Raw genomic sequence first — 26568 nt, forward strand, 5'->3', positions numbered from 1 at the left:
GCAGTCAAGGGGTTAATTTGAGCCAGTGGTATCTGGTTCTCAGCACCGACACTTAATCATCAACACCGGCGCTTATAAAGCGAGCTCGACCCAAAGGTGCGCTTTTCATGAGTACCAGTTATGGACACATTATTTTTTTCATTTTTTGTAGGCCTGGGGAGATTAAGTGATTTGCCCAGAATCCCATGATGTTAAGAATACGTGGAGACTCTAAACTGGTTACCCAGCTCTGAAGTCTGCAGCTCTGGCCCTTATGCCATATCCTCTACCAACTTGTGAGGTTTTGGTTAGCTCTGTTATAGGCAGCACTAATAAGAGCAATGGTCTGGTGAAATCTGCCTCCCGACAAGAGCTCTGGCATTTATTTTTTCTCGAATTAACCACTTGGTCCTTCTCTGTAGGCGATCTCCCTACAATTGCTTTATTTTAATGTGATGAGATGCACTTGATCATGCGTTTTCTCACCACACTGTATCAACAGAAACTTGTGAATGGAATGGAAGATGTGGAGTCGTCTCTGAAGGCTCTGAAAGAGGTTGAGGCCACGCTACGGAGCCAGCCCCTCACAACTGTGCACAAGTGGGTGCAGCCGAGGCTGAACGATCTGCAGACACGGTGGGAGGATCTGAGTAAACAGGTGAGTGGTGAGATTCTTTTACATTATCTTCATTCGTGAGGCAAGTGAGGTAAAGTAATAATGGTCAATAATAATGCTCCATTAAATGAGTTGCATCAGTGGCATATTTCACTATTTTCATTTAACACGCTTTTTCATGGTAGTGTATAAAATGATGAAAGCCTTGCTATCTTGATTTAATAATGGATCTTGTATTGGAATCTGGCCTTTTTATTTTTTGTTTGGGGACCAATAGATCGAGTCAATGTAGATCGATGGCTGTGGTCTACTTCAGGTGATATAATGAACAATGTTCTTAACCTTTTCCATGCTAATGACAAGGTGAACTCGTCATGAGGCACACTGGAGCTGTGCTCATGACAAGGTCAACTCTTCATGTATAATGGGAAACATAAATCTCCAGCACAGGAGGGGAAAAGCCTTAGCAGCCAAGGTGTTAAAAGGAGCCGATTAAGCAAGCCAGGAATCCTTTGGGGGCGGTTCATGGTTAAATGCTTGAGGACCTACCTGTAAATAGTTCCGTTTATTGATAAACAGGTCAGCAGAGCGGCTTCTTCTATCGCTGAGCTAATCACTATTTCATTGAATTTATCTATAACATTATAGAGGGCTGAAGACTAACTCTACGTATCTACAGTAGTTTAACCTAGAGAGATTTAGTATATTTCAGCAGTAGTTCTGCCAGACGTCTTAACCTTTTTTTGCAGTACCATCACCACCATGGCCATATACATATCCGAAGTGATATTGAACCCGCAATATGCGCATAACCGTTGTTGCATGGAGCGGAGTGGGGAACTACAGTGCTCTTACAGTTGGTGCAGTCCTCTTCAGTGGGTAGAAAATGCAGTCTAAGAATTGTTGTGTAACTTATGAGTGAATTTAGGTTTTCTAATTTGTCTCTTTACATCATGCACCTTGTTCCTCCAATCTGCCATTGTGGCCTTTAATTGTGTATTGAACTTTATGTACACAGTGTGACAGCTGAGTGTACTGCAAGATATCTACAGTGGTATACCTCTTTCCATGTTCAGTTAAGAATTGATAGTGCAGGTTAAATTGCAAGGAGATGTATACTAAGGCAATAGTCTTAAGTGCTGCCTCAAGATGTGGCATAAGTATGTGTGGACACATCCAGTCATATTCTGATACTTTGTTAGCAATAAGACAGAATCGCGTAAGCTCGGTTCTCAACAAATAATGCTCCCTCTGGAAAAGTATAGCCTCATTTTTCCCTTCTGAAAATTTATCAGGGTTCTTGTTTCTTGGAAATTATATTGCCCATCGTTAAACAACTGGTTTAATCCAAGTGGAGGTTGCAGTGAGTAAAAAAGTAGCTGAAAGATTGTGATGTCAGTCAAATCTTTCATGCAGTCGAGTGCTGTTGATTAGAATGGGGCCTCCCCTCATAGGCAGTGAGGCACAATGGAAATTGACGAGTTCTTTGGAACTCAAAATAAGATCATTGATGCGTTTCAACATATCCTCACACATTACTAAATGTAATGCGCACTAGCACCGTTCTCTCCATACTGCGGGTCCTATGTCTGTCCTTTGTTTTTATGTTTCTAGATTTGTAGTTCTAACAATATGGTGAGGCTGCAGAAATGTAGTAGGTGGCCTCTCTCACTCATTCTCTGGCAGCTTTAAACTGTTTGCACAATAATCAATTGTGATATCAAATTTAGCAATGATTATTAGATTGGGTTTTGTACCATTATGGTGCTGGATTATCTGCCCACTACACCTGCCCGGTAACTAACACTGGTATGCTGCCTGGACCAAAAAAAAGTCCTCACTGTATGACTATACACACCTGCAAATTCTGGTCACAAACTTTAGAAGCACAAGTGCACATAGTTATACAGGCAAATAAGGTAAATACATTTCTCGTAACATTGTGTTGAAAACTCTTGATTGCCATCTCAGTGCTCTGAATGCCAACAACAAATGTGCTGTCTCCTCCTAGATGTTGCAAGAGAAGAGTACGTTGGCCGAAAGTCAAGAAAGAGCTTGCAACTTGAAGAAGGATCTGTCGGAAATGCAAGAGTGGATGACACAGGCCGAGGAGGACTATCTGGAAAAGGACTTCGAGTACAAGTCTCCAGAAGAACTGGAGAGTGCAGTGGAAGAGATGAGAGTAAGATATATTTGTTTCTAGAGTACATCTGATTTTTTTACACTCAACTGGATTGAAAATCACTCTACATATTTTACTCCTCTAAATATTTTACTCATTTCTGTTGAAAGCATTAAAATAAAATAGTGATTAGAGAATTATATCGTTTTCTGTGCTGTGAATGCACAGAGTAGATTACTCTTTGGTGGGAACAGAATGAAAGTCCTTTGTTATAATTTGTCTGCTCTTCTGGCTGCTAACCTCAATCTCTTTTCCTTGTGATAGCATTGGGCAGGGCAGTTCCTTGAAGATGGGAAATTACAACAAACAATTCTAAAATTATATATTGCTTCTTTAGTTAATATTTGTGTGTGAGCGCATATAGAATATCCAGGACATCTGCACTTGCACAAAATGATTCACAGAGAATAAAACATGACACGTGTCATAAAACTAAAAATATCCAGGGAACAGACCACTGTTAAATGTGACCGCTTTGCTGCATGCCTTCATGCACCTGCTTAACTGCATGAGACCAGAAAATTATTTACAGTGGAATTTTTATTAGCAGGAAAATGGAGCCTGGTGATGGAACACATGGTTCCTGTTTGTACTTCCTGTGAATGATTTCTCTTTTAGGAAGGTTTCAGAATTGCAGGTATATGGATATGGAGGCGGGTAAATGGATATCGAGGCAGCAATGCCGTTTCAGTATTGAGCGTCTAGTAAGCAGCCCTCTGCCTTTTGGAACTGAGAGAAGATCCGCCATTTTTGATCTTAGCGTTTGAGCAAGGCCATTTAAAGAAAGAATAGACCTGAATGTGAAATCAGTCCTGTGAGCTCCATTAAGCTCCTTAATTCTGACACGTTGACATTGGGACCTAGTGAATTATTCAGATGTTCTGAAGAGATGTGTTCTCTTTCCTTAATACTAAAAATCAGTGTAGCTGCAGTAGTTTGGCTGGCTGACAACTTCCAGTGAAGCTAGTTAGGAGCTAGAGTTGGCGTAACCCAACTGGGGAAGTATGGTTGCTACTAGTTGTATTACTGCCTCCAGGCAGTCCAACCAGGCACTTCCCAGCTCTACAAGCCATAGTTGAGTGTAAGATGCAGTTTCAGACTTACTTATGACTGGTAAAGCCATATATTGCCCTCCCTTCCAACCTGTTAGCCGTGTGAACATTCCTCAAGTTAACACCTGGACGAATTTCCACGAAAAAAGACAGTAGGTCTTTGTGCCCAAATCTAGATTTAATCTGGACATGAAATGAATCAATGCCTTTTTATATACTTCAGGAACAGTATTTGCAGAATGACCATTAAATGAATAAACAATGGGGACTGACCATTGGGGGCCAGCACTCCTGCCTCAGTTCCTATACTCCACTCCACCTGGGCATATAGTACAGTGAGAAGTTTGTGCTTGCCATTTTAGCCAGTGGCATAGCGTGGGCGGCGCCACATGGGTGGGCCAGGGCGCAACATTCTTAGGGGTGTACATTTTTAAAATAAAAGTGGAAGGATACTTGCCTTGCCCCGGGCGATGGCTCCCCACGCGACTCCGCTGATCTCAGCTGAGCTTTGTTGCCATCTCTTGCCTATTCTTGGCTTGCATCTAGACATCCAAATCATAAGCCTCAATGGGGATGTTTGCGAGGGATGCCTGTGATAATCTGTCGAAAAGAAGTGGCTCTTGGACCAGGTGACTCGCATTATTCGCGACTGCGTCCTGGTTTCAAGTAGAGAAGCTTAGTAGCAAAAAGACCTACAAAGCAACCTATTAAACAGAAGAGGAGAGGTTATTACATTAGCTAGACTGGCATTCTTTTCCAAATCACTACCACCTGAACAAGCCCACGGTTTATTAATGGACCCCCGGGGCAACCACATCTTCTGCACCATTGACAGCTTTGCCGTGGACAAAAAAACTGCAATACCTGCTTTGCTGCATGTATTAACTGGACTCTATGCTGCTGATTTGCAAAAACATGTGTCAGTATGGTCAGAAGTATTGTATGAGTACTACTTTCATCCGGCTATTTATTAGTTAAAAGGTGCACAGGGCTTTCTAATAGTACTAAATGCTCTAATTGTATATGGATATATATTCCCATAGTAGATGCTTTAGGCCAATTTACAAAGTCATGTAAGTGTGCGCAAAAGTGAACTACAAGAATACAACTTAAAATACTCTAAAAATACCTTTGTCACTAGGGTGTGTGCGTGTGTGTGTAAGTATAAGTGTAAGTATAAATATAAATATAGTAGGTCCTGAAGTCCTCTGTCCATGTATAGGTCAGTGGGTGCAGGCCACGCTCCAAATGAGGAGCAGATTTGGGCTGAATGTATTTGACCGTAAAAGGCCCTTTTCAACTGAAACATGTCGTTCTGTGCACGCAGAGAGCGAAAGAGGAAGTGATGCAGAAGGAGGTGCGAGTGAAGATTTTGAAAGACAACATTAAGATGTTAAATGCCAAGGCGCCCTCTGGTGGCCAGGACTTGACGCCTGAACTGGACGAAGTCATGGAGAAATACCAACAGCTCTGCAATCGAATCAGCGGCAAGTGCTACACCCTGGAGGTGGGTATAAGTGGGAGAAGGAATTGGGCAGCTGTTTCTTGAGTTAGTTAACCTATATTTTTGTTGATATGCCCCTAAATTTCCACGTGCTCGGCTTTTGGTACCTTATCTTTAATTGTTGTCATGTGAAAGGTATTAAGAGTTAGTTCTAGTATTGAGAAGTGCATAATGTTTTTTTAATATCATGATCAGTTAAAATACGCCTGCAGGAAAATTGCAAATATAGATGTATTTATTTCGTATTTTGTGCAAGCTTTTTCAAGTATTTTTTATTCTGGTGTCCCACGAGTAGTGCCATCAGAGCACTGTGTCATTTTGTTCGCCTCCATTTTTTGGTAAAAAACGAATTACAATTTGATAGCTTTTAGAAAGGACCTTAAAACTTTGCTCTTTGTTCAGTAGGTGCTCTGTTTTGCCCCCCCCCCCCCCCCGCCTGTACCGCAGAGGGTTTTAAGCGGCGGGACACTCCACGGAGTAGCTGAGCGCTATATAAAACTCTCTTTAACATAACATAACATAACTTAATGATATGGATTATTAGCAATATTCAAAGCTGTGCTCTATCTGCGGATGGGCCACATGTCTGGCTCAGTGACCAGGGCTGCAAGTTTTGTGCGGAGGACATGCATGTTCTGTCAGGATCTGGCTTAGTAGCTTGGAGCAGCAAAGAGGGTATATTTAGAAGTGACCCCCCCACGTCTGTCCGGTTTGCCAAAGTGATTTCTTTTACAAGGGTTGTAGCAAAGCCCAGATGGAACATATTCCTAGGCCAGGGCGACAATGATGTGATTTTATGACACCTCTTAAATTGCATCATTCATTTGCTCACAGCTAAAAGAGAACTAGTGGAACATCTGGGTCAGGGTTAAATTGGCATGTTTTTATTCCTTCATTGGAGACCAAACACTATTCCTCTTGGGGCTCGCAAATTGATTTGTAGAAATTGTGTTAAAAATGGTACCTGCGGTTTCAGGTTTAAGGCATTACTCTTGAATTCATCTGTTTTAAAATGGGCAAACTCCTAGTTTTAACATTTCTTCCTGCGGAAAGTAAATGTGACAGAATCTTCAGGTTTCAGTAAGCAGGTCACTGTGAGGAATCGTCGACACCTACTCTTTTTTGGACTATGTTTCGAGCAGACATAAGTAAACACTACTTTTATCAAATAAGTAGGAATTTAAATAAGAGCCAACATGAAAACAGACAGCGCCCCACAAATAATAAAACGACTTCTGAGTTTGTGACAGCAAACACTGTCTAGAAATCTTCATTCAACCCATCTTATGAATCCTGAAAGGGTCATATAGGTGTGCCATTATGAAACAACATTAATGATGTCGGAGTATTGGCTTTTGAGAATGACCACTTTGTAGTTCAGTGTATATCTTAACAAACTATTTTTGAGGTCTCTTATACAGACAGCTTTTAACTGTCTATTGGTAAAGATCTATGTTGCAGTATTTGAAAACCTACATTGGAATTTGCGCAGTCCATTTCTTACATTTTGTTGGCTTTCTTGTCAATCTCATTTGCTTGTTTCTTATTACATGGCTTCTATTCATCTTCTTGTGTTTCCCCCGCCCCTGGAGCATGGCTTCTTTATCATCCTTTTGAGTTGTTAACTTTTATCTTTGCATTGTTCATATTCAGGAAACTACTACTACTTTTTCTTTCAGCACTCTTTGGGAATGCCTGTGTTTCTTGCTGTCTCTTGCGCTGCTTCTCCCATCACATCCCTGCCCACCCTGTATTCCCGATTTTGCTTCCCATTTTCTTTTCACAGCTAGTCAGTTGCTTCCACTGCCTCTTCCCATCCTGCTTTTTTGGGGTTTTTTGTTACAGTTTTGCATGCCTCTGTATCCCATCTTCTTCTTTGCTACACACCCCTGGTGTTTTTTTAAAACATTTCCTCAGTTTTAGGTAGGGCTCCCAGTTTTATAGTATTTATTTTTTTGCCATTTCCGTCTGTATTGATCTGTATGTATCCATATTTATTTTGGGTTTTGTGGAAAAATTAAGCTGAAATTAGTATATTTCCACATTTATTTAACCAATAAATATGCACTCATGCTTGAATGTCTGCCAGGTTTCAGTGCTGTGAACACCCGCAGAAGATAAATCAGCACACTATCAACCTTGTGCATATCTACTGCTATTTAAAACTCTTTAACTTACATTCCTTTCTTTTTTAACCCCCTAATCTATCAATCCACACATCTATTGGCCTGATAGTCATGGCAGACACTATTTAAAAAAGCAACCCTATTTCCGTTTTTATCCACATTTAAAAATAAGTACAGACAAGAAAATGAATGTTTTCTGTCTGTATTTATCTGTAAAAATCAGTAAAAACAGAAAACAGGGAGCCCTAGTTTTAGGGGACCCATCAGTTGCAGTTGGCATGCTGACAAATCCTTTCTGTTTGATGCACATTCATGCGTATTGTGTTCCATCTATCACAGCAAGACTGGTGTCTGCTGTCTTTGAATAGTAATATAAAGGTAAATTAAAAAACGTAGTCAGCATTATGCGCATACATGCGTATGCGTGGTGATGCATGCTTGCGAATACGCGCCATCACGCCGCAGCATCCATCTTTTTGTTTTGCCGATGCTCTTCCACATTGAAAAACAAGCATTTTTTTCTTTTGCCAGTGTGGAAGAACATCATCAAAAAGCATTGCGAAAGCCAAATTGACAGTCAATCAAAAGGCACCTTCTTGCTTTGCCACTGCTTGTAGAGATATATTTCAGAAACTGTGTTTCTGTTGAATTTACAACTTGTGAATGCTGCCACCTAGTGGTACTATTTGAAAATGTTTTCTGAACCAGTTCAGAGGGACCAAGTAAACAGCATCCGGCGTGCACACGTTCTTGCATTTCAATCCCTGTTTTCTGCACAGCGATTGACTCGTCATTAGCTCAGTAAGATGCTATGGCCCAGATGCATCAAACAAAAATCCGCTCACAAAGGGGCAGATTCTCAGAATCTGCCCCTTTGCAACCGTTATTTTTGCATTTGGGATGCATCATCCCAAATGCAAAAATCGCAAATTGAGAGTTCGCTAAATTGCGTTTATTTGCATTTAAGGAATCTCAAATTGAGATTCCTTAAATGCAATGCATGAAAGTTTTAAAAATAGCGAATTCGCTAATAGGGCACGCAAATTACCATGAAGTACAACTTCATGGTAATTTCCAAAAACTTTGAAAAATGCACTAAAGTGCATTTTTCAAAGTTCCATGTTGCGCGCACACATGCCCTAAGGGCATGTGTGTGTGCAACATATGTGCACAGATCAATTTCAGGGGTGCAACAGGGTGTCCTTTGGACACCCCTGCACCCTTGAAATCGCAATCTCAATTTGCGACTCGCTAATTGCGATTCGCAAATTGAGATTGTCTTCCCATTCATTCCTATGGGCCTCTAGGCCCATAGGAATGAATGGGGAGGTATTCCTTAATTGCAACTCGCAATTTGCGAGTCGCAATTAAGGAATTCTAAGAAATCGCAATTTTTTTGTGATTTCTTGATGCATTCCATTTTGCTATTCCTTAATAGCAAATTTGTATTTTTCTCTATTGAAGAATCACAAAATGGGTTGTTGATGCATCTGGGGGTATATTTTTAACCTGTTCCTTTCTGAACGTGTTTGCATTTTTGTGGGTCCCTGTTTGCTTGGTTTCCAAGCCAAGTTTACACACCACAAATCTGGCATTTTTAGTTTTTCTCCTGTAACTAGTATCAACGGTCTCTGTGACCAGTGACCTAGGCTTCAGATGCATTGGAAGACTGGTTGCAAAACCTGGTTGCAAATTGCGCACCAACTTTTTCGACCAGTCTTTAATTTAAGGTCGCATCACAAAATCTCCAGGTTAAAAACCGACCTACCTAATGAATTTTAATTGGGCAGGTCGCTGTGTGGGCCGCTGAGATTGACAACAAATACAGGGATTTGGACCTGCAAGGAACAGCACAACATAATACCTGTGTTTCAATGACCAAATGGTAACATTTTTGTTTGTTTAAATCAACTGTTGCTCTTCAACTGAACTGGTGCTTTAATTATTATATATATATTTGTTTAAAGCTTCCTGCTTGTACTAGTCCTGGAGGAGCAGACAGTGCTCTCCAGGCCCCACTGCTTTCTTACTGCTCACGAGGTCGCCCAACTGGATTTTCATCAGGGAGTGTCCCAAATGGTCACCTTTCCATTTGCGAATTGCTTGCCACCTTCTGTAAGGTGTGGGTAACTGATCAGGGGTATGTATCTGTAATTGTGATTGGAAACCTTTAGTGCGTACCATTGCAACTCACAATTAGGTGTGGGTGCCCCTTTCGTACGTCATCCTGATTGCGATCCAGATGGGTTCAAAACTGTTTTTATGAGTCGTAAAGGCTTTTTTTGATTTACAAAAAGGGTTTAGTAAAAGGAAAAAAATGCCATTTTGCGGTCACAAACACTGTGATTTTGTGAAATTTATATGAATTCTTATTCTGGCATTGAAAGTTTTAATCCTGGCGTACTGATCTCAAAAGTAGGGACGATCACGTTTTCCTTGTTTGTAATCAAACTCGTTACTCTCAGAACAAAGTAGATGTCAGCTCGAAGCACTGTTCACTAGATCATTTAATTTTTCTTGAAGTTTTCGTCTTTCTCTTCAGGTGTTTCTAGCTTCTCTGTCCTGTGTTTTTGACGTCTACATTGACTAAATTGGGCATAAATGAGGGTGTTTAGCATTTGGACAGAGATTCTATCCTATGTGCTCTTAACACAGTGGCGTAGCTGGAGGTGGGGCAGGGGTGGTCCCCTCACACCTCAGGGTGGCAAACTGAGAAATTAATTGCCAGCACCCCCCCCTCATCCCCGTCTTCACTGCGGCCACGAAGGGCGGCTTACACAGAGACCACCACAGTCGCCCATAGGGTTAGCTGTGCCACTGTCTCAACATGACTACGTTCAGGAAGACGTTTCCAGATTTTGAAGGTTAAGCATTAAAAGCAGTCAACCTTTCAGTTATTTGCCACTGTTTATGTCTTACTAATAGCTTTTTTGAAAGAATAAGTGAATAAACTCGAATTGAGTATCTCATGTGTTCTCGTCTGCTACTCATTTTTGCTTCCGTCTCCACTGACAATTTTTTTTTTTTTTTTTTTACTTTGACACATTCGTGCTATGTAGCCATTCCCACCAGAATTCCCATGCAGAATGCCAACTTGGCGGTTCTGAATACGGTGTGGTTATCTTCCTCCTTTCTTAAAGCTATTGGTTATTCCACTTCCTTCGTTTTGAACATGTATTGGCTGACCTTTCCTATGTAAGTCTTGACTCTCTCCAGAGAGTTTCAGTGGTTTTAATATCACAGACTATCACATTCCAGGCCCCCTGAGTGACACATAATAGACACGCCCCCGGTATGTTTGTAGACTCGTATTTCACACTACCCCCACTTCTTAACAACCTTCCAGCATGCTTGGTCATTTTATACGCTTTTGATTTCATCACTGTATCATTTTATGAGCCTTGATTCACAAATTAACATTGACCTATAAAACAGCGAAACGCGATAATCTTATCAAAACATTATAAGGACGGATTAAAACCAGATTTGAACCGATTCCAATATAGCCACGTGGACCACAGGGGCGTGGACACATGGTAACACGGACCAAATGGGCGTGACCACCTGTCCAATTAGCGAAAATACCAGGGGCCTCATTTATGAGCCCTTGCGTCACTTTTACCTGCTGGTGCGTCACTTTTAGTGGAGTAAAAAATGTGCCTTGTTGCACCACATTTACAAAGTGACGCATCTAAGCAGATGCGTCACTTTGTAAACCCCTGCGCTACATTATACCTGCGTCAGGTATAATGTATGCAGAGGGGGTGTTCCCCCGCAAAAAGCCTCGTAATAGTGACGCAGTGAAATCTAAGAGATTTCACTGCGTCACTTTTAGGACGCTGTTGCGTCAAAATCTTGCGCCTTCCTCACAGCAGGCGTAAGACGGACGCAAGCCCTTTCACATGGGGATTTCCCCATGTGAAAGGACGCATTGCTGGAGTTGCGTCATTTTTGTGACACATTCAAGCAATGCGGGACTTTTGTGCTTACTGATACGTCAGAAATACTGACGTATCTGTAACTCCCTGCGACATGATGCGTCGTACTGTAAATATGACGCATCAATGGTGTCGCAAGGTGGGCGCAATGAAAATTGACGCATCGCTGTTTTCACGCAGTGAAGCGCCACTTTTCATAAATGAGGCCCCCGGTGAGTAGTATACAACCTATACTACTCACTACTTTTAGTCCATCTAGGTTGCTCATGCCGCCCGGCAATTCTTCACTGCTTGGATTTATTTATTTTTCTTTATGCTCTTACAACTCACAATATCCATTTTGCTGAGTGGTCACCTCCAAATCAATGATATTGTCAATTAACTTCATAGCAGCATAGGTTCTTGTGACCTATACCATTCACATGAGCACCAGCAACCCCCAAATACATGGCCCTTTTTGGGTTTCGCCTGCCGAAGGCTGCGCTCTGCGCAGCTCTTCAGCGCAGGTGAAATCCTATGTCGTCAATAAGGACTCCTGGAACGTCCCCCGGCTCTCATTGGTTAGCTCCATAAATGGAGGCTAGCCATTGAGTGCCGGATCTGTCCATCAAGGCTGGACCAGATTCGGGGGCGTTCCGGAGATTTTTTCCCAGGGCGGAGTTACGTTTTTTCCCGTTCCCTCCCCTTTCACTGAAAGTGAATTCAGATGCGCTGTCCATTCCCGCCCCCTCCGTGTGCCTTTCCGCCCCCCTTGCTGTCCTGTGCACGTTTCCCGCCCCCTCCCGCCGTCCGTGTCCTCTCCCGCCCCCCTCCCGCCGTTCGTGTCCTCTCCCGCCCCCTCCCGCCCCCTCCCGCCGTCCGTGTCCTCTCACGCCCCCAGCGAGTGCCCACCTCGCGATTTCTGCCCGCCTGCCTGCCTAGCGAGGGCCGCCGCGCTGCCCGCGGCGACCCGGAAGTACCTGGCCGGCTCTCTCTGGGGGGGGATAGCACCCCCTCCCCCGCTCTTTGATTGGCTGTTTCAGTCTGGACCCCTCAAGGACTGACACCAGAGCCCCCCCCCCTCCCCCACACAGTCCTCGTGGGTCAGCAGATGGGAGCCGCCACCCTCCACTTCAGCCTCGCCCGCCCCTGGGTCCGGGCCTCCGCACTCTAGCGCCTCGAGGCTGCACCGATCCAGCGCCCAGAGAGACACACAGACGGAGGACCCCCAGCAGAGGGGGCACCGACTGACCAGCACTGGTGAGTGAGAACCCCCACCCCAGCCCCCCACCACGTCCGAGCCTCTGCGCTCTAGCGCCGCGAAGGAGCTTCTATTGGCTGAGCTGCGGCTGAGGAGGTAGAGGGCACCAGGAGAGAGGGCGGACATGAGGGGGCACAGAGGGCGCCCCGGAGACGGGGCAGAGCCCGAGTGAGTGACCGCGGAGCTCGGACTCTCATGCTGCCGGTGCCGAGCACAGCAAAGAATGAGGCATGAACGGGACATGTGTGTTCATCCGTGGCGCACACGTGTGCGCACTGGAGGTTAGAGATACCGGCCCCTCTGCCCCAGAGCTCGCCCTTCAATCCTCCTCTTCGGACCCCATGCACGAGCACAGCTGACGGCACCCCTGGAGCCCAGCTTCGAGGAGCTATAGTCACCCACCCCGCAGTGCAGCAGCCGCAGGGCCCCTCCCTGACCCCGCCCCGGCCAGCCGTCTCAGGGTATGGCTGAGCAGCCAGACTGGGGCCCTCCAAGGGGGCCACTGCATACCCTCACCCCCTGCGGACACTGGACTAATGCTGCCTGCCCCCCCCCGCCCCCTGTCAGTCTCTCTACCCCTGCCCCCTCTCCTGCAGTATCAGCGCGTACAGCACTATATTGCTCGTAATTGTAGCACCGCAAAGAAACACAGCGCAAAAGGCAAACACACTAAACGTTAACATAACAGAGCAAAACACTTTAGTACTCTAAACCCACGGCCCGCCTTCGCCCCAATGGCACGCTTTCTTCCTTTGTGATGGTGTTTCCGTTATTCACTACACCCCCACACCACCTCGTGCTTGTTATATTTTCCTTCCATCCTGTGACTTATTGTTCTCATATATAATGATAAAATAATAAAGTTCCAGAATGGAAAGGATAAAAGTAGAATTTGACGAATTACTCTATAATGGTACAGTCCTCGTGGGTCAGCAGATGGGAGCCGCCACCCTCCACTTCAGCCTCGCCCGCCCCTGGGTCCGGGCCTCCGCACTCTAGCGCCTCGAGGCTGCACCGATCCAGCGCCCAGAGAGACACACAGACGGAGGACCCCCAGCAGAGGGGGCACCGACTGACCAGCACTGGTGAGTGAGAACCCCCACCCCAGCCCCCCACCACGTCCGAGCCTCTGCGCTCTAGCGCCGCGAAGGAGCTTCTATGGGCTGAGCTGCGGCTGAGGAGGTAGAGGGCACCAGGAGAGAGGGCGGACATGAGGGGGCACAGAGGGCGCCCCGGAGACGGGGCAGAGCCCGAGTGAGTGACCGCGGAGCTCGGACTCTCATGCTGCCGGTGCCGAGCACAGCAAAGAATGAGGCATGAACGGGACATGTGTGTTCATCCGTGGCGCACACGTGTGCGCACTGGAGGTTAGAGATACCGGCCCCTCTGCCCCAGAGCTCGCCCTTCAATCCTCCTCTTCGGACCCCATGCACGAGCACAGCTGACGGCACCCCTGGAGCCCAGCTTCGAGGAGCTATAGTCACCCACCCCGCAGTGCAGCAGCCGCAGGGCCCCTCCCTGAACCCGCCCCGGCCGGCCGTCTCAGGGTATGGCTGAGCAGCCAGACTGGGGCCCTCCAAGGGGGCCACTGCATACCCTCACCCCCTGCGGACACTGGACTAATGCTGCCTGCCCCCCCCCCCCGCCCCCTGTCAGTCTCTCTACCCCTGCCCCCTCTCCTGCAGTATCAGCGCGTACAGCACTATATTGCTCGTAATTGTAGCACCGCAAAGAAACACAGCGCAAAAGGCAAACACACTAAACGTTAACATAACAGAGCAAAACACTTTAGTACTCTAAACCCACGGCCCGCCTTCGCCCCAATGGCACGCTTTCTTCCTTTGTGATGGTGTTTCCGTTATTCACTACACCCCCACACCACCTCGTGCTTGTTATATTTTCCTTCCATCCTGTGACTTATTGTTCTCATATATAATGATAAAATAATAAAGTTCCAGAATGGAAAGGATAAAAGTAGAATTTGACGAATTACTCTATAATGGTACAGTCCTCGTGGGTCAGCAGATGGGAGCCGCCACCCTCCACTTCAGCCTCGCCCGCCCCTGGGTCCGGGCCTCCGCACTCTAGCGCCTCGAGGCTGCACCGATCCAGCGCCCAGAGAGACACACAGACGGAGGACCCCCAGCAGAGGGGGCACCGACTGACCAGCACTGGTGAGTGAGAACCCCCACCCCAGCCCCCCACCACGTCCGAGCCTCTGCGCTCTAGCGCCGCGAAGGAGCTTCTATGGGCTGAGCTGCGGCTGAGGAGGTAGAGGGCACCAGGAGAGAGGGCGGACATGAGGGGGCACAGAGGGCGCCCCGGAGACGGGGCAGAGCCCGAGTGAGTGACCGCGGAGCTCGGACTCTCATGCTGCCGGTGCCGAGCACAGCAAAGAATGAGGCATGAACGGGACATGTGTGTTCATCCGTGGCGCACACGTGTGCGCACTGGAGGTTAGAGATACCGGCCCCTCTGCCCCAGAGCTCGCCCTTCAATCCTCCTCTTCGGACCCCATGCACGAGCACAGCTGACGGCACCCCTGGAGCCCAGCTTCGAGGAGCTATAGTCACCCACCCCGCAGTGCAGCAGCCGCAGGGCCCCTCCCTGACCCCGCCCCGGCCGGCCGTCTCAGGGTATGGCTGAGCAGCCAGACTGGGGCCCTCCAAGGGGGTGTGTGTGTGGGGGGGCTCTGTGTGTGTCATTTGCGAGGGATAAAGCTAGTGGCATTGTAAATGACAATGCCATTTATTTATGTTAAAAAATACATAAATAAAAATGTCAAGAGCAATGCCAATAGCTCTAACTTTAACAAAGGCGAAACCATTGCATTGTAAATGCTTGTTTAGATGGATGCCTTTAAGCTGTAGGGGGAAACTGGAGGAGCCCAAATTACGACATCTGATAACTGAGTGTATGAAGTACATTTTCTGGTCAGCCCACAACGTGGCATTCCTCTAGGTGTGTCAGGAATTAGAAGGATCCTTTAAAGCAACTTACTTTAAGGTCACTAGTTCGGTAAATAAGAATTAATCAGTTTTGGAAAAGCTGCTTGCATTACATGTTACAAATACCCTGTGATTCCCTGCTCTTTTAGGAAGTGTGGTCTTGCTGGATGGAATTGGTTCACTATCTTGACCAGGAAACTGTTTGGCTAAATACCCTGGAGGAAAAGGTCCAAAATTCAGCGAACTTGCCTGATAAGTCTGATGCGGTCAGCGAAGCAATGGAGGTATTGGAGGCTGAGTGCCATCTTTTTTTATTTTTGTTTACCTTTTCTTTCCTGCATTGTTATGTGTTTAACACTCGTGAAATATGTACATTTAGCCTTCCTCTATCTAGTGCTACAAGATCTGGGTGATTTTTATGTGGTAGTTTGAAAAACGTTTCCTGAATTATTGTGAGCACCTGACATTTATTCATATGTGTGAGTTCCACCCAAAATTCAGGCAGCAACAGACAATGTAAATAATCCTGTTCATGTTAATTTTTTGCAAGTTTATGTTGTGTGGGTATTCTGAGAATCTGGTGTGTGTTGTGCACTTTTGGGTGGACACTGGCCGTCCTGTATGCTATTGATTTCTTAGAAGTTCTTAAATTATTAAGATCATGCTATTACATTATTGAGATAATGAGGAGGAATGTGTGAAATGCCTTGTGCGCCAGCTTACAACAAAGGGATCTTTGTTACACAGGAAGAACATAGCAGTGGATTAAATGTTCTTGCCAAGGAAAGAACAGTGCAGATCCAGTTTACAGATCAGTAAAACATAGACATGCTAAATGTGTTTTCAGAATGGAGGAGAGCTTGTCTGCAATGATGTGCAATGCATTATGCGTAAGGGTATCGACTCTACCGTAACTCGTTCTGACAAACCCGAGACAAATGTTTATATATCAAAATAAAGTATAGACCGAGAGAACATTGGAAACACAAGCATCAAAGATGGTTTACTCTGCCAGAAAAAAAAACACAATGTAGATTTGCTTCTCAGACATCAACAGAGTAGGAATATACTGGAGTAGGTAGTGCCAGATGAACAATTAAAATGTTGCTATTGTGCAACTGACCAAAAAGCAAAGCTATAACAGCAGATGAAGTAAAGGAGGTGGGTGGTTAAGGACTCTACACCCTACCGCGACACTCCTGAGGCACAGCCGGGAGCTTTGTTTGTTTGTTTGATGCTGTTTTTAAAAAAAAATTTAAACTTTGACATATTTTTAAATATATCCTTCCTACCTTGCCTCGGTACTCCTGGGCACTTTAACCCACCCTGAGACCCCCACGCAGCCGAGGTTAACGCTGCCGCGGGCTAGGGAAATTCTCACTTGGCGCCATCATCGAGCCTGACCTCGGGCCACGCCCACTCTCACTAGGCCACGCCCCTGCCTTCATAACCGGGCTGCTTACGAGCTCGATTTCAAGACCGCGACACTCCTGAGGCACAGCCGGGAGCTTTGTTTGTTTGTTTGATGCTGTTTTAAAAAAAAAATTGAAACTTTGACATATTTTTTAAATATATTCTTCCTACCTTGCCTCGTGTACTCCTGGGCACTTTAACCCACCCTGAGACCACCTCGCAGCCGAGGTTAACGCTGCCGCGGGCTAGGGAAATTCTCACTTGGTGCCATCATCGAGCCTGACCTCAGGCCACGCCCACTCTCACTAGGCCACGCCCCGAACACCCCCTATAAATAATGTGTTTTCCACGGACGTGCAGCGGACGGGCGCAGCGGGCGCGCCGTTTGCGCCCCTAAGGCAAGCCCGTCTGTGCCCGTCCGGGCCCGGCCGGCCCCAGGCCCAGTCACTATGCCCAATTCTTCCAAGAGCCGACTTACTTACACCCAAAGTAGGCTCCTCGCACTTAACCCTTTAAAAAACATAAATTGTAATTACACCTATACAGGAGAAAAACCCTTTACTAATTGCGACCTCTGCAACCCGTCCCTTACCGACGCAGAATGCCACGGCCTTCAGCTCGGCCTCCTGAACTGTAGGTCCCTCCCTAAACACTCCCACGAGATAAATCTTCTTATCCAAGATCTCGCCATCGACATTCTGTTCCTTACGGAAACTTGGCTCACCCCTAACACCGACTCCGATATAGTTAATGCTCTACCACCTGGCTACCAAATCCACTCTCAGAACAGACCCCTCGGCAGAGGAGGCGGCCTGGCAATAATTTACAGAGACCATTTCACCTGCAGAACAGATAATGGCAATATCGATGACTGCGAAAGCTGCCATTTCGCTTTACAGATCTCACCTGCAATCTCTCTCTCTGGTCTACTGATATATCGCCCACCAGGAGCCCCAGCCAAGTTCTCTAGCGCTCTCGTTGATACTGTCACCCTTATGGCAACGACATCTCCTAACTTTTTAATCCTGGGAGACCTCAATCTCCACCTACTAGACCCCAAGGACATAACTGCCTCCGAACTTCTTCTTGATCTCACTTCTTTTGACCTACGACTAGTGAACTCAGAGGCTACCCATGACAAAGGGCACCTTCTTGACCCCATTTTTACTAACGTCCACGACCTTAAAACCTGTACTCCCCTCCCACTGCCATGGACAGACCACTTCTTGATTCCTATCGATGTCCCGCCACCCCAACCGCCCATAACCCGGGTCACTGATAGACGCTGGCACAAACTCTCGCCTGAAAAATGGGCCTCCAGGCTCACAGAATCTCTCACCCCCCCCCGGCTCTAGACCCAGTCACCGCTGATATGCAGTTTAACTCCTGGCTCACTCAATCATTGGACGACCTCCTTCCCAAAACTAGTACCTTGAAACGAGCTAAAAGAGTGAACCCGGCCCCCTGGTACACCCCTGAGCTCAACTTACTACGGAAGGAGTGTAAAAGGACAGAGCGCACCTGGAGGAAAGACAAATCCACAGCCAAAAAAGACGCCTTCCGCGCCTCCATAAGAACTTATAAACTGGCGCTACGTAATACCAAAAGCCAATTCTTTGATGAAAGAATAAAAAACTCCTCCTGCTCCGCCAGAGAAACCTTTATCATCTTAAAAGAACTACTCAAAGTCCCTGACCCTCTGCCAGAGAAACTCCCAGCTCCCAACACCTCTGAGGATAAATGTCATAAACTGGCAAAATACTTTGACGAGAAAATTCAGAAAATTCTCGCCACCCTACCCCCAGTCGACGAGGGTCGCCTCAAACCTGACCCAACCTCTAGCCCTCACCCGGACATCCCCGCCATCCACCTAGACACCCTCGGCCCGGTAACCATTGAAGAGGTCTCGACTATGCTCGCCACAATCAAAAGTGGTTCCCCTAGCGACCCGGTGCCTATGAGCATCCTCAAAAAAGTGGCTCCCACTATTGTCCCCCCTCTAACTGCCCTCATCAATTCTTCATTACTTCAGGGGAAGGTCCCCCCCAGCTGGAAAGCGGCTGTTGTCAAGGCCCTTCACAAAAAACCTCTACTAGACCCGCTGGATTTGGCCAACTACAGGCCAATCTCCCTCCTCCCTGGAATTAGTAAAATCACTGAAAAAATAGTAAATAAAAAACTCTCCCAGTTTCTGGAGTCTAACAACTTGCTCAGGAGCTTGCAGACTGGATTTCGCCCGGGCCAGGGCACGGACACCGCCCTCCTGGCTGCAGTGGAGGAGACCAGATGCATTCTGGACGCAGGAGGATCAGTGGCAGTGATCCTCCTGGACCTCAGTGCAGTATTCGACACTGTCAACCACCGGGTTTTAATCCAGCGTCTCAGAGACATCGGGGTGGAGGGTACTGCCCTGGCTTGGTTCGCGTCATTCATAAACCACCGCTCCTTCCAGGTCTGGGAGAACGACACCCGCTCCCCAGCAGTCCCCCTCCAGTGCGGAGTGCCGCAGGGCTCTTCGCTAAGCCCGACATTATTCAATGTCTACATGTCCCCACTGGAGGAGGTAGTCACCCCGTTCGGAGTGAAAATCATCAGCTACGCTGACGACACCCAGCTGGTGGTGTCCTTATCCCATCCCAACCAAGAACCATCTAATCTCCACAGCTGCCTTTCCAAAATGCAGGGGTGGATGAATAATTCTGCGTTGAAACTCAACGGGTCCAAGACAGAAATCTTGCTTCTTGGTCAAAAAGGGCTTTCCTTCCCTTCCCCCTAACATCTGGCCCTCCTGTCTGGGTGAACCCCCGGCCCCCAAAACCGAGATCAAGAGCCTGGGAATCTGGCTAGAGGAAGACCTGTCCTTCAAAACTCAAGCCAAAAAAACAGCTGGGATTTGTTTTGGGCTTCTTAGATCAGTCAGGAAAATCCTGCCCTTGCTCCCTCCCATCTCCCGGAAATTGCTAATCCAAGGTCTTATTCTATCTAGGCTGGATTACAGCAATGCCATCTACCTGGGAGCCCCCGAAGCCACCTTCAACAAATTACAAAGAATTCAGAATGCCGCGGCCCGGCTTCTCACCAACACTCCGGCCAGATCATCGGCCAAACCAGCTTTGAAGCACCTTCACTGGCTGCCAGTAAGAGAAAGAGTTAAATTCAAGGCTCTCTGTCTGGCCCATAAACTTTTACAGGATAAAGCCCCCCCCCATCCTCAAAAATTTTATCACGCCCTACAAGGCTACAAGATCCCTCCGCTCTGATCACGAACACCTCATCACAGTTCACAAAGTGAAAAAGGCCTGTACAGGCGGACGCCGATTCTCTGTGAACACGGCCAGCCTATGGAACACCCTCCCCCGTAAACTAAGGACGGAATCAGATCACCTCCGATTCAGGAAACTACTGAAAACACACCTCTTCCCCTGATCCCTCTTCCCCCTTTTCTCCCTGACTACCCCCCCTCTCGACTGTCTTGGTCTCAGCGCTGGGATACTTCCGGGTTACTATGCGCTCTACAAAACCCTAATAATAATAATAATAATAATAATAATAATAATAATAATAACACCCCATTTTAGAAACAACCAAAGAGATGAGGAAAGAAGGCCACCTACAAAGCAGATTTTCATTTCATCATGTTTTCAGTAAAAAAAATTATATTAAGGATTCTAGAGGTTCTGTATATCTCTATTTGAACATAAATCCCCTTAAACATCTTCCCACCTCCAGCTAATGCACCACCAGTAATAACCCACCGAGGAGAAATCAGACACTTTCTAAAGTGAGCTAACATGTTTTTGATTGTTCCAAAGGTTGCCACTGGGCTGGGACTGTTTTTTAAAAAGAATATTTTTATTAAGATTTTCTTGCAAACAATATATGATGCACAACCTTGCATCTAGAATCATAAATACATGGGATTGGAAGCATAATCGGTCAAAAAGGCAATAGTACATTAAATCATTATCGTAGCAGAGTCATCAAACATCAGTCCACCCACCATTCATTCTCACGTTTCACACAGGTTGCGATGACGAGGACCGTTCAGTCTCTTCTCCCATATCTAACCCACAGTATTGCAGCCAGGAACCCTAGACCTTATAAAACTTCTATGGGTGGGCTGGGATTGTTGGGATGCAAACAGCATAAACAATACACCACTAATATTTTCCAAAAACCATAAGTACGAATTCCCTTTGTAATGCAAATTGAACGTGACAACATCCAACTTTTTTAAGGCATATATTTAGTCTGACATCTGTTAAAATAAATCTGATGTTAGCTTAAAATAAAGTCTTCAAATTATATATTTTCATATATCACGTCGGGTGGTTTGTTTAATGTGGTGCATAGAGATATAATGTGGTTCAAGTAAACTATGCTTTGTAGTGGCATAGTATAATGACGTTTTAATACTGTGCTTTCAGAATAATTAGCATTTTCCCTAGCAGGCCATTTCGCATTTCCATACCTTGTTCCCCCAAAATTGCTGACAGATTGCGGATTTGAGTGCCACTGAAGTATCACATAAGGGTTTACAAGAATGATTGAGAATCTGTAAAAAAAAGTCTAAATATTTACAAGAGAAAACATGAATTTTAATTGTGAAAATTGGTAGCATTAATCATATTAATGTCTCATTTGTTCTACAAGATAGTTTAATGCTGCTGAGCAAAATCAAAAACCAAGTTGCCAAGAATCGCATAACATTTGAGACCAAAGTTTGACCTATCGACCCATACATTAACGCTTATTAGAAGTCAAGCACTGCACAGTGGATGATTTCCTGTGATACTCCTATATAGTATTGCAGCCATATAGGAGATTATGAGGATTTGCCCAGCTCGGGTTTTGCATACAATTTGTCAATCCTTTACACTGATATCACCAAACATGGGTACCATGTCAACGAACAGATTTTCCAAACCAAAATCTTAATCTATCCTAAATCCTGGCGCTATGGATTCATCGAAGTCTTAAACTTCATTTAATTGGGTACTGGTGCTTAAGCGGATCCCCGTAGTTACATCTTTGTAAATTTTCTCTCTAAACTTAAAGCCTTGACACTGGTAAAATCCATTCGGGCCAAGACTCTGAGTTGGATTGCAAGTAACACAGTAAAACTGTACGCCTGATGCGTTCCGTTCAGACATTTCACCATCGAAAAAGCTGCCAAAATGAGCAGGTGGAAAACTGTCTGAAAGTGAGGGATGGCCATGAGAATCAGGTGGCTGGGAATTAGCGATTTCTCTGGTAACTCCCAATTCCTCTGGGACTTCTCTGAATATAGAAGTATCCCTGCACCTTGGAGTTACCAATCCGTACTGTATCAGTAATCCTGGGTGCGGAAATACTGCCGCACAATTCCACAGTACTTTGGACTGGGTGTCAGAGAGATTTATTCCATCAAACATATTCACATATTCTGGTCTAATTTTGCCAAATTTGTTTTAAATATTGGCCTGAACTGTCGTTCATTAATTTTACTAAAAGGTATTTCCAAATGAACGCATGTACTTGCCCACCAGACATCTGTTCAACAGTTTAGTTAGGCAAACCGGCACACTTCAAAATGATCCATGTGTAGTTTACTTGCCTTATTTTGTTTACATACTTATTATTTGTACTTACACAATCTTTACGATATTAAATCATTTGTATAATTTTTCTATTCATTAAATTAGGTTTCTGTTAAAGTTTCTTGGGGAGGTAGGAAATTGGCAAGTCCACAGCCATATAGTTTCAATAACTACGATTGACGCACATTTAATTGTCGGCACATTTATTCATGTATTCTGCATAGCATTTTTCTTGTTAAATATTACCTTCTCAAAACATGTCTCCCTTGCTTAGCTAGTCATATGATTTTGATTGTTGTGTACCCCATGACCATATGTCTTTCAGATTAACATTAAATACTGCATTTCTCCAGTTGGCTTACAAATAGTCATTTATTAAATGGTACAAAACTTCATTGTGGGTTTTGGCTCTTCGTGATGGTCATCTTGTCTTGGCAGGAATATTCTGCCGCTCCCAATTTTAGAATCTTTCTCATGAAAGAATACAATTGTGTCCCAATTAAATCTTCAGCTATTGAAGTTGTCTGCCAATGCAATTTCGCGTTCTGTTAATGGATGTCATATGTTTCAGTGTTTTCCATTAGATCTCTATAGAAACCTGTAGTTTGTCTCATAGAACATGTGTCTCCTGGAGATATAGTGTGGTAAATGTTTTGCACTCATCTAAAAATCCAACCATGATAGAGCGTCCATGTCCAGGTTCACGGAATAAAGAAGAGGATAATAAAAAATAAAAATAAAGTGCAGTTACGACAGCAGAAAACGATATGCTTAAATGTTTGTAACATTGTGATGTAAGCGTTATGAAAAGCAGAGAGAGCGTCATGGTTGGTGAGGGCATGTAAAATGCAGTGAACACTCACAAAGTGGTACCTCCCGATCCATTTAATGTCCGGTTTATGTGCCATCACAGTATAGAAAAGGAGAAGTAACCCCCTATATTTCTTGGGGGTGTCGAGAAAAGATTTCCCTTCTGAGAGGAATGTTCTTTTCCCTGTGGAGGAAAACAAGTTAATTGTACAAATGCACATTTCCACATGATTTAGGGATACAGATTTGAGGCGAACCCTGGGTCTCTTGTCTGACCCTCATTGTAGGAAGATGATACATTTTGCATTTACCTTCAAGGATTGCCCTAATGTTTACTGTGCATACCATATAGTGTGCCTGTCCTCTTTTAATCTTTAACCCCTTTAGTGCTGCAGTTGGACGTTGCGAGCACTACCTCCGTAGTGCTGCGCATGTCCAACGGCCGACGCAGACCCACCCGTTTCTTAGAACGTTCAGCACTGGCGCTGAACGTTCGACGCAAGAAACGGGTTAAGCTTCTCTCCAAAAAACTCCTCTTCTTTTGTCCAAATACTGTAGAGTACCTCACTGTTCACCAAACATCTGTGGCTTGAAATCTTATAGTGCCATAGGACAAAAGCAGCTTATAATTTGTTTAAACACTGGCGAGTGCTCGGGTAGCATCTCAACCAATCTTTCTTTTGCTCACCATGCTAACCTCAGTTTGGACCCAGGCATATGCAAATTCGCCTTGATTCTGCCCCACATGGGAACAGTCTAGTCTGAACTGCCAGGCCAGGTCCTCACTGTACTGGAGCACAAGCAACCCAGCACCGTTTTCACACTGATAAAGGCTCATCAGCCTGGTTTAGTTTGGTTTCTGCGGCACAGTGAGCACGGGACCCACGTCTGGGCATAGCACACACAAAATGGTGATGGTAGGAATGCTTGTAGTTTGTTGAACTACTGGTGATGGCTTGCGGTAGCAACCCCACCCATCGTTCTGATAATGTTAGCTAATAAGTGAATTATGGCAATCATGTTGAAGAAGCTGTTGTATGCTGAAACAGTTGTTCGTTAGCCTGAGGAGTGATGGTTATTAAATTGTATGCGTCTGTTTTTCTGTTTTTTTTGGCGGAGTGGTTTGTGAGAGGCCATCAGGGTAGGATGCTGGAGTGTCTTTAATGCAAGTCAGGGTACCAGCTTTTCGTAGTCTTCCCTGACGACTCTGTAACACTCAATACCAGTTCTGGGATTTTTTAAAGAAATAAATGCATTTTAATAGTTTTTAATCTTTGTAAATGGTACAGAATAGGATACCTGTTAACAACTACATTAACTGTTGGTAGAGGGTGTTACTAAATAAAAAAATACCACAACATGTTGCAAAGTAATTTTGGGTGCAGCAACAGTTAATTTTTCCTGTCACAGCACTTAGCAAACCCGTGTGTGAATATCCAAGGGGAAGTTTAGTAATTACATTTGCCATGCTGACTCCACTTTTGGGATTGACTGTTGGGCATACTTGCAAAAAACTTTGCAAATATCCTTAACAGTTAAGGGCAGACTGGCATTATGATTTTCTAGCATTTCACTGACCAATGTAAAGTGTTGCCAAAATTGCAGTGAAGAAAGAAACAACTCTTTTTTTTTTTTCTCTGATACTCACTGAATTCTGGTTTTCACTAGTCTCTGGAAGCAGCTCTGCGCCACCCAGCAGATAACCGAACACAGATCCGTGAGCTTGGTCAGACCCTGATTGATGGCGGGATTCTGGATGACCTGATCAACGAGAGACTGGAGGCTTTTAATAGCCGCTATGAAGAGCTGAGCCACTTGGTGAGACTTAGTTTTTTTTTTTTACCTTACCATCCTCCTGTCATATTTAGACTCATTTGAGGGCCTGTGTATTCTCGGTAGGTAATTGCACACCCGTAAGTCAATATTGCAGATGCAACATTTGCAGGATGTGAAATTTTTGCATTATTCTAGGGTTCAGACTTCCGAATCGAAGGATTGTATGTATTTTTTCCAATGTAAATTGCACAGTCCTGGATTACTCTCCATATACCAGCTCAGTTAGCACCAGGTTTTACTTTGCAAAACTGTTCAGGCTATCACCTATACAGTGCACCAGCAGCGCCAAATTATTATTTAGAATCTGGTCCAAAATAGAGTTTATGATTGTATTTGTATAAGAGAGCCTATATTAAGTCCCTATGGTTATATTGAATGCATTCATAACAGTAGAATATCATAAATTGGATCACTGGAAAAATATGATTGAATGGCTCTGACATTTTCCAAATGGTTATGAATTGAATGCATTTGCCACGTATTCCACCTTTTTCTCCATAATTTCCGGGATTCAATCACAAAAGGTTTGATTTTAGCTCAAATGGGCCAAAAGTTACAAATATAAAGGAGCCACACATTGTGTCGCGCAGTGACAGGCTCTTTGATGGTACTATTGCGTTGAAAACGACAGTATTAAGATCTCCATTTCATGGCCTGTGGATGGGCTTTTATCGGATGCATGTAAAGAAATCCCTGACCTATTTAAATGTAATCACGATAGGGTGAGAATATTAAATCCTTCTTTGTCACAGAAATATTTTGCTCTTCATTAATCATACATAATCAATTGACACTAAAGACTACTTATGTTTCCAGAGTATAGGAAAGTCCCAAACATCATATGTCTATTTTTAAGTTTGAATGTTTTTAATCTTATAATACCTTCTAGAAGAAGTAATCTTAGTCTAGTCTGTTTTCATGCTAAAAGAGGTGCTTCTCGAGGCTCCTTTGGTAATACTAAAACTGAAGACAAGTTCCACAATTGGGATAAGCAATATGAAAGAGGCACACATTTTTTTACATTAACTGTGTTGCTTGCAGTCATCACTTCTGCAGAGTGCGATATTCTCTATTTTAAGCAAACTGTTTTTCTCTTTGTGTTAGAAGGGACAGTGTCAATTACATGTTTTCCTCGTGTTTTTATGCCAGACAAAGTTGTACTTTGCATAATTGGGATACTTTTTTGTCTCTTTGTTGCAGAGACAAATTAGTGAGAATAGAATACTGCTGACTTATTTTGCCTAATTTACCTTTTCTTGGTGCATAATTTAGTCATTCATCCACATAATTGGTTCCTCTGTAGCCACATAATGTCAGTGGCCTTTTACAAAAGGGTGCTTCAATG

The 26568-nt window shown here is 44.7% G+C and overlaps 1 protein-coding gene across 2 annotated transcripts in view; it reads left to right on the top strand.

The window, feature by feature from the left end:
- Positions 1-26568, top strand: part of UTRN (utrophin) — a 1532463-nt gene that overhangs the window by 448408 nt on the left and 1057487 nt on the right. For both annotated transcript variants that reach the window (XM_078648677.1, XM_078648678.1), the window contains 5 exons: positions 482-637; positions 2607-2777; positions 5157-5336; positions 15735-15869; positions 25056-25205. In XM_078648677.1, coding sequence (XP_078504803.1) covers positions 482-637; positions 2607-2777; positions 5157-5336; positions 15735-15869; positions 25056-25205 — 792 coding nt within the window. The remainder of the gene's footprint in view (positions 1-481; positions 638-2606; positions 2778-5156; positions 5337-15734; positions 15870-25055; positions 25206-26568) is intronic.

This window comes from Lissotriton helveticus, chromosome 6 (genome assembly GCF_964261635.1).
Source record: "Lissotriton helveticus chromosome 6, aLisHel1.1, whole genome shotgun sequence".
NCBI lineage: Eukaryota > Metazoa > Chordata > Amphibia > Caudata > Salamandridae > Lissotriton > Lissotriton helveticus.